At 28.5% G+C, this 8,999-nt stretch overlaps 1 protein-coding gene across 1 annotated transcript; it reads right to left on the bottom strand.

The window, feature by feature from the left end:
* Positions 1 to 886: 886 nt before the first annotated feature.
* Positions 887 to 8,287, bottom strand: LOC132928217 (protein crumbs-like). Its single transcript, XM_060992738.1, has 4 exons — positions 7,938 to 8,287; positions 3,519 to 3,653; positions 2,635 to 2,763; positions 887 to 997 (listed from the first exon to the last, which is right to left on the bottom strand). Exons 1-4 carry the CDS (start codon positions 7,984 to 7,986, stop codon positions 942 to 944), a joined length of 369 nt encoding a protein of 122 aa, XP_060848721.1. The 5' UTR covers positions 7,987 to 8,287; the 3' UTR covers positions 887 to 941.
* Positions 8,288 to 8,999: the final 712 nt, after the last annotated feature.

The raw sequence follows: 8,999 nt of genomic DNA, 5'->3' as shown, positions 1-8,999 counted from the left end.
TATAATTTTGATGTTCTACATACATTTCCGTTTTGACGTAAATCATCAATATCCTAAATTTGTAACGATTAATATGTTGTAAAGATTATTGATAATCATAATTTATTGCATAGAATCATAGACTGATTTTAATTTAATTTTAAATTAAAGAAAATGACTGTATCTATCGTATATGACTATCACTTCACTTATATAGCTGTTTATATTATTACAAAAATATTGGATTTTTTAATGAATTTTTAATGTATTTATTATTAAAATATCAAGTAGGTACCTCGTACCTATTATTTATATAAAATAACAATTGCAATAATAATGTGCAGGCATCTTGCCTATACACTTGAAAATAAATATACAGTTCATCTATATCAGTAGCGGCCAAATGGTCGATCGTGGACAATTTCAAAGTCAATCGTGCAATGTCACACCTCAATAAAATAATATGTTAATTAGACTTAATTAATTAGATTTTAGAAATTATTATTTATTATTATATTATTTTTTAGTAATTAGTAATTACTAATTAGTTTATAATACTTCTTGTATGTTTATATACACTTTAATACTTTATGCAAGTATGTTGCTTAGTAATTATAGTTATTCAATAATAAAAAAATGTTCTATGGAAGTCGATCCTCAAAGGTGAAGTATATTTTTAGTAGATCGTGACTACAAAAAGTTTGGCCACCCTTATATTTATTAAGTATAATAACTAATTATGTTGTAGTATCACTTATTTAATCAGTTGTCGCGTATGCAAGAGGTAAGACACAAGCATGGATAATAGGTTATAATATTTAATGGATGTAAATGATGTAATGTGTATAAAGAGGTAAATTGTGTTTCTCGTTGAAAAATGTTTGGTTTAAAAACATAAAAACGTAAATGATATGATATAAGATTGTTTATAAAATTTAAAAATAAAAATAAATCTATTGCAGTTAGATAACGATACATTCAAACGGTACTTCCTGCTTCGCATTCTGACCGTAACATTCTGAAATCATAATAAAAATGTGAATGTCTATATTATAATACATAGTTACTATATAAACATTTACAAGCATAACAGACAAATTACAAACATTGAAATATATATATAATATGAATAATATGATATATACGAGTATTATATTTATTGTTTCAGTGGCGGATTTTCAAATTTTTTCGGGGGGAGGGGGGGTCCTAAAAACAATATGTATCGACTATTATTGTATTATTACAGCGTGTCAGTGTCAATGTCAATTGTCGCCGGTCAACTAATCTATACATTTTTAATAGTAGGTATGAAATAACAGAAATAGTGTTATAATATTGTCCTCTATACTATAGGGCCTACAGGCTATAGTGGAAAAATACGCAGATAAACCCACTATCGCAATATAACAGAATATCGGTAATTAACGTTAGGTTAACGACGGACGATTTTATCAAAACTTACTATAAAAATACGATGGTAAAATATTATACTATATCATTATTATTTCAATAGATTCTTGATAATCAACCTACTTATATTTGAAAATTTTGAAATATATAAATATATTATGTTATACGGTATACCTACTGGGTAAGACCCTATTATATAATTATATATGTATACATCAGTGTCTGGGGGGGGCAGACTCCTGGACCCCCCGTAAATCCGCCACTGTATTGTTTTATGTGTGTGATGTATATTTTATGTCATTGAGACGTCGAAACGGGAGTATACGTCCCCATCCCTTGCTCACATTGGAATTAAAAATTTGTTTTTGACAAATGTACCTATCACAATCGAAATCATATTGCACAACTTGCCATTATTATTATTGACTGTTGTACTGTTAAATTGGGCTAACGTCTGTTATTATATATTAAATAAACGTGTAACAGGCAAATCATATCCGTGGATATTATATTATACCGGGGGTATGATTTTTCTAGTTTAAAGTAAGTACCCCCGGTAAAAATTCCCTAGGATATTTATTATTTATACATTTTAATAATTTTATGAAAATTGATATTATTGGTATTGATGAATAATGGATAATGCCACGATGGGTATTTTAATACCTAATAAAAATGACTGGTAAACATCAACAAATTATTATTTAATATATTATATATGTAGAATATACTAACATACGACATTATGTTATATACTTATATAATAATATTGTTAAATACAGTGAAAACTCTTTATAACGAATCTGAAGGGATCAAGAGATTTCTTTGGTTAAAGAGAGTTTTCGTAATAGAGAGGGTTTTAAAAAAACAAAATTTTGTTAGAAATTACGTCGATAATAAAATTAATATATCAATAATTATCGATAATAACGGTATTATTGCGATATTAAAAGTAGATAATGAAAGAATGTAATCGTTATTGTAAATTTCGGCATTTTTGCCGATTACTTTTATAATTTATAATACGATAACAGGTAAATTGTCTTATGAAACATAAAATATTGTTTCGTTATTGAGAGTACGTTACGTTACGTTATAGAGAATGAATTGACTAATGGGTTAGAAAGCAAACCAACCATTATTATTTAATGTTTACGTTATATAGAGTTTTTCGTTGTAAAGAGTTTCGTTATAGAGAGTTTTTATTGTATTTAAATATCAATATTATCACGTAATTATTATTACTTGTTTCGCATCTAGATCCGTAATATCCAGTTCCCGCGCATCTACACTTATATCCCGGTTCCTGCGAAGTTTGAACGCACACCCCGTTGTGATAACACGGGCCTTGTGCACAGAAATCGAATCGGCGACCTGTAAACATGAAATAATACCGTTATGAGACAGATGTATCAGCTCGAATATTGGCTTTGATAAATCTAGGGTCTATCGTGTATATTATTATTACAATATATAGAAGTGATTTTTTTAAGGTTACTAGCCTAGGTAATTTTTTTTGCTAAAATCATTTTTTACAATTTATAGATTTTTTAAAGTTTTATGTATACCCACTTTTCATGTTTTAAGTTTCTATTATTTTGAGCGACAACATAGATTTTTAATTTCATATTTTAGAGCAGAATATTGATCAGAGTATTTTCATCTATAAATATAAATTTCAAATAGTCAATTATTTATAAATATTTTAAGTTTAGGTGAGTGAGCACTGAGCAGTGAACCAATATTTTGCAGGGGCCTCATCTAAACTTTAAATACTTATATAATTCATGATATACTTGTTCAAAATTTTTATTCATAGAAGTACGTCAAAAAGTAGTTATTCCGCTTTCTAATAAGAAATTAAAAGTACATATTGTTATAAAAAAAATTAAAATTATATCGATAAAAGTAAAATTGTTTTAAAAAATGATGTTTTCATCGTTTTTAATTAATTAAAATTATGTAAATAAAATATTTTTAAAAACGTAAATATTTTTTGAAATAATAAGTATCTTCATTTAAATTGATCACCCGGTATAATTATATCATAATAATGTATATATATACCCAAAACATAATAATGTTAATTATAACGCTCATAGCCTAAGGTATATTAGAAATTTTACAACCTTTAAGCGCTTTGTAGCATTCGTCGTAATTGCTGTATCTGTACTCGGAATAGCAACCCTTGCCGCAGAGACATTGGCCTTCTTGTATTCGACAACCTTGTCTACTCTGATCACAACCTTCGAACACGGGTATAACTGAAATCAAAAACATCTTAAATAAATTATAATTACATATATCTATTATCTACATAACTCAGTGGTATAACTATAGCACCACATTTTATAACCTTGTAGAATAATATCGTGATATGTATATTTCAGATTTATCTCAAGGAGAGTAAAAAAATGATCACGCATTTAAGTCTTACTGTAAGACTCTTACAATATTTGTAATAATTCATGCATATTGGATTATATGTATAAATGCATCATTATTATATTGTTATTGTCATTTATATTGTGCCGGATCTAGTATATTTTTTACCCGATGCAAAATATAAAATTAGCGGTCTCTCATAATTTAGCCAGTCATCATGCCTATAACTGTTAATATATAATATTCACTTATTATTTAGTAATTTGGTGTCCTCCCGCTCTACTCCTAAATCTGGCTCTATATATTATTTACAATGTTTTATAAAAATATTCGTATATATTATATTATCAATGTATCTTACTAATTATTAGTGCTCAGATTTCAATGCCAAGTGCATCATGTTTTGGGTATACCCAATAATAAAATATAGGTACTCTTGGAAAATAGATTAAAAGTGAAACTTTTATTTTGCATTTTTTCTTATCATTTTAATTTTTTCTGTAAATAAGTCAATAATAAAGAAAAAACCGTAAAAACAATTGAAATACCTCAATGTGATATTTCAAAATGATGTATGTAATCAATGAAATCTTGTACAGCGCTTTGGGTCGGTGAGGTTAGGAGTATGATATTGATGTATATTGTGTATTATGACGGAGTGAAGTAGGTTTCAATGGCCTATCGTCGCAGTATATACTCGTACCGAGTATGGAAATATCAAGAATATAAGAGGGTATCGTCAACCCCACGCTATAGACGGGACAAAGAAATAACAGATGTAGATACTCCATGTCTCTGTAAACCATACTATGAATAGTGAATTCACTAAATATTTGAGATAGGTACTACACGTGTCATAATATACGTGATATGACGTATCCTGCAGCTGTTTTGAACGATTTAATTCTCCAAGATTTTCATCGCCACGGTTAAGTGGTAAATTGGAACAACGACTGTGACGCACGATGTGAGACGTTCCAGACTGTTTGCGAATTTCAAACTATATATGAATAGTGCCGTTAATTAACATAATATTTATTTTTTTAACCACTATTACGGCAATGTAGACATTTGGGAAATTTCAGGGGAAATAATGCTCGCGCTGTGTAACACTTGCACATGTTGCGTTTTAAGGGTGTGCGGTAAACATTTGGTGTCTTTTAGGCATTATGTTATTGTCTATACACGACTATGTGTAGAGCGCTGGTGAGTCAACTGAACTGATTATAGTCTATAGGATATCTACTACTTAGAATTCGAAAAATCCGTATCACGAGTTCGCACACATCAATCTATCTAACCGCAGTAAACAGCAATTTCATGTACATACAAAGTCTAAATAACTGTCTTACAAGTTCGCTGCCGCCGAACCGAATATGAGATATTATACTATATGTAATATGTAAAGTTAGAGAGAGAGATGAAATCGATAGAAAAAAACATTAACAACAGTGATCGGAGTGAATGCGATTGGTAGTGAATTGTTTAAATACAATTAATAATACAACAACGACGAACCGAATAAACTGGCAAATAAAAAAACGAATCAAGTATATAAATATATATATATATATAGGTATCAATACTTTGTTGTTGGTTTCCTCAGATATGGAGATTAGTTAATGTATTTGTGCGTGGCTGTGCGAAAGGATGTACAAAACTATGAATTTATGCGTAGTTTATTATTTAGAACTTTTAAGCCAGCAGTGTGTTTACTGTTTATATATTTTAATAATTTCATAATATTCTATGATGTTTAATTTTTTTACCTAATCGATTTCTCTCGAGTAAAACCAATAAAATTTTAGTACTTCAGTATAACCAATATACCATAACAATGACGTTTGTTTGTTGTGTTACAGTGCACGACATAACAGCGTGAAATTTATTTAATATTTACAAAAAATAATATATAATATGTACAAAAAAATAATAGAGCTTTATGATATCATAACTTATAACATTATACATAAATTATAATAATACGTACCTATGTATTTATCTATCAGCTACCTATCTTATCAAACTCAAAGCAATAATAAATAATTGTTTTTTCCTATCAACGAACCAATATTATTAATTAAGATGTATACGCGTAATTGCATATAGATTACGAAAAATTTTCTTTTTAATATTTCTATTATTGTTCTCCAACGCCAATAAAATGTATAAGTTATACCAAACAGACACTATTTGGATATTATTTATGTGCGTATTTGCGTGTAAGCACGTCATAACATATAGTATAATGTCAGGTCGCACAAAATAATATATAGTTAATAGGTTATAGGTACGAATTATTTCAAAATCATTATTTTAATAATTATATTAAAATAAATAATACTGTAATGAGTAATAATAGTTAATAGGGCATTATTTTAACTTTCTAATTACAAATACAAACGAGGCGATTATTTAAAGAACATTCGGCGAATAATAACATTTAAACAGTTTAATAAAATCAAAAATTAAAAAACTTGGTTTGTCAATAAAATAATTAAAAGTTATAATCATTTATGAATTTGAGGTAGACTAAACTTTTATAACATATTAACCACATGAATTATTCTAGAAAATAAAAGTATAATTATGTCTTAATTAGTTTGATGATGATTGGTGTAAAGAAGCCTGCACTTATGTAAAAATTTATATATTTATCGTCATCCTAGGCTTACCCGAATTTAAGACATTTTAATAATCACTAACCATGCAATACCAACGAACTGCATCTTCAAAAGTAAACAAAACATGTCGCATTAAATGATAACATTATGATATGATGTATTCAATATAAAGTATAGTTTGGCAAATGCCAAATGTATTAACTAATTAAAAAGTTTGAATTACGTTAAAAAGTATATTTATTTTTAACTTAATAATTAATTTTTTAATTAACTGAAAACTTAACCAATTTAATTTACTGTTGAAATATCTGCATTGGCTTTTTTTAGTTAATTTAAAGGATTCATCAAGTAAAGATTAAAAATGTTTTTGAAATTTTTGGTTTTAATTACTATACACAGTATTAAATAAATATAATCAAACTATGATTATAGTAGGTACTATGATTTCTGTCTGTCTCATGATAAAATTGTATTATAATATGTTTTATTGATAAACACATAATATATATATATATACGTGTGTGTGATTAATTTACTAATAAAAAAAATAGATTACATTTTTTTAAACTAATTAAGTTTTACGAAATTTCAAAAGTATTCATTTTAAATTTTCTTTTTTAAACTCGCCATTGTATTAAAATTTACATTGTATTTTAAATATTGAGAGCATATAGAAAAATATGTAACTTCTAAAACTTTCAAGCCCTACTTATTGTTACCTAACTGTATATGTTATATGATAAATAATATAAATATCCAACAGTGGGATTAGTACGATCGACATAATTAATATTTTTAGTAAATCTAATATAAATAGGTAGGTATCTATATATATTGTTATATTCCGAGTCCAAGACATCTAAGATATCGTAATAATATTATGATCATTGACTACGTAGCTCTAACTAATTATAATTGTTATGTACAATAGATATTAGATAGTCTATACTCTATAGTAACTAAATAGCAGGTGTACTGTTAGTACACATTGTATACAATTTTATAAGTTTGCAAAATCCATGGAAAAAAAAATTGCCTAATTAATAATAACCACAACAACAACGATGGGTCAATAAAATTCTCACCAAAGATGCAACTAGGACCAATTTGTTATTATTTTTCTCATTTTTTTTTTTTTAGGCTTTTAACTTATATTTTTCTTATTAATCTGTGTGTATATTTCCCTCACACCCCTTTACTAAGTTTGTATATATTTTTTGAGTGGCTTATACTAGATATAATTACACATTAATATTTATTAATTTAAAACAACAAATTTCAATCGTATTTCCAATATAAAATATAATAGTCAAATTTGGGAAACAGTCAAACTTGTTTTTAAAGCTTAATTCGCTCGATTAAAGAGAATATTTTTCGTGATTTATTGTCCAATTATATTTGGTGGCACTAAATACATATTTGGGAGGGGGTTAACCACCCCAAGCCCCCACCTAGTTTGCCTAGTTGCTCTTATATATGTTACCAATTATGCGTGCGTGCATAACCTCTACGATTTTGTGTACGATGTGCATTACTTACTGGTAGTGATCAGCAATAGTGGCAGGATCATCGGCGTAGCGTAGTCCATGGTCGTCCGTGGTTAAACTATATTCTCGAGGAGATTTCGTGTCTGAGGAGGCTCTCCTCAAATTCCAGGCGACGACGACGACGGTGGCGGCAAAAACTTAATAAAAGACTCGCGATCAGCTGGTGTTAACGGTCGACTCGTGTATATGTCGGACAAATGTTGAACACATGTGCACAAACTGGAAATAGACGACGGGATGCATCTAAATTATCGTCCCCGTACTATTGTAACGCACATGCACGCACGCCCACCCGGTGATCGCGGTACATTTTATAGTATATGTGAATATATTTTATTATATATAATATAATCATCATCTGCAGCAGAGAGTGATATGTATTTTGTGTTTATCTCAATTTAATAACATTTTATAACACATTATTGGCTCCGTGCAGTGGTTTATCGTTTCAAGTTAAATTTATTTCCGGTTATGTGTGATGTACGTGCATGTTATAAGTGTATATATATGTATATACTGCTGTCACTGAACTCTGTTGCTACAATTATATATGTTATATATACGCTACGATGTGTTGATGGTCTGCAGTGGTGTGCTGTAAATATACATGATATATGGTAGATATACAGCGTGATTCTTTTGACTGCGGCTCTATATTTCGGAATTTTCTATTTTATTTGGAAAATTTAAAGGAATTTAGGTACCTACTCCACGCACCTGAGGTGTGTTACAGTTGCATCGTCGTTTTCTCCACTCTCGCGCACACGCCGCCGTCGGCCAATTGGCGCAAAAATCACTGACATGTACTAGCTATTATACTACACTATTATTACGTTGACTATTATGATCATAACAAAAACGATTTAAAAAAAAATTGTATCAGATGGTAATGTGAATATTATCAAACGATTTTTTCTTTTTTTATTCCCGACAATCGTTCAAAATTTAAATATGAGAGTAAAGTAACTGGCAAAACACAAATTTCGTAGGGTTTTCTTCGTTTCCGCTTTACTTTTTGTTTCAATTTAAGATTATTTTATTACCAATTGAAAAC

Source organism: Rhopalosiphum padi, chromosome 4 (genome assembly GCF_020882245.1).
Source record: "Rhopalosiphum padi isolate XX-2018 chromosome 4, ASM2088224v1, whole genome shotgun sequence".
Taxonomy (NCBI): domain Eukaryota; kingdom Metazoa; phylum Arthropoda; class Insecta; order Hemiptera; family Aphididae; genus Rhopalosiphum; species Rhopalosiphum padi.
This window is presented reverse-complemented; position numbering and strand designations above follow the sequence as displayed.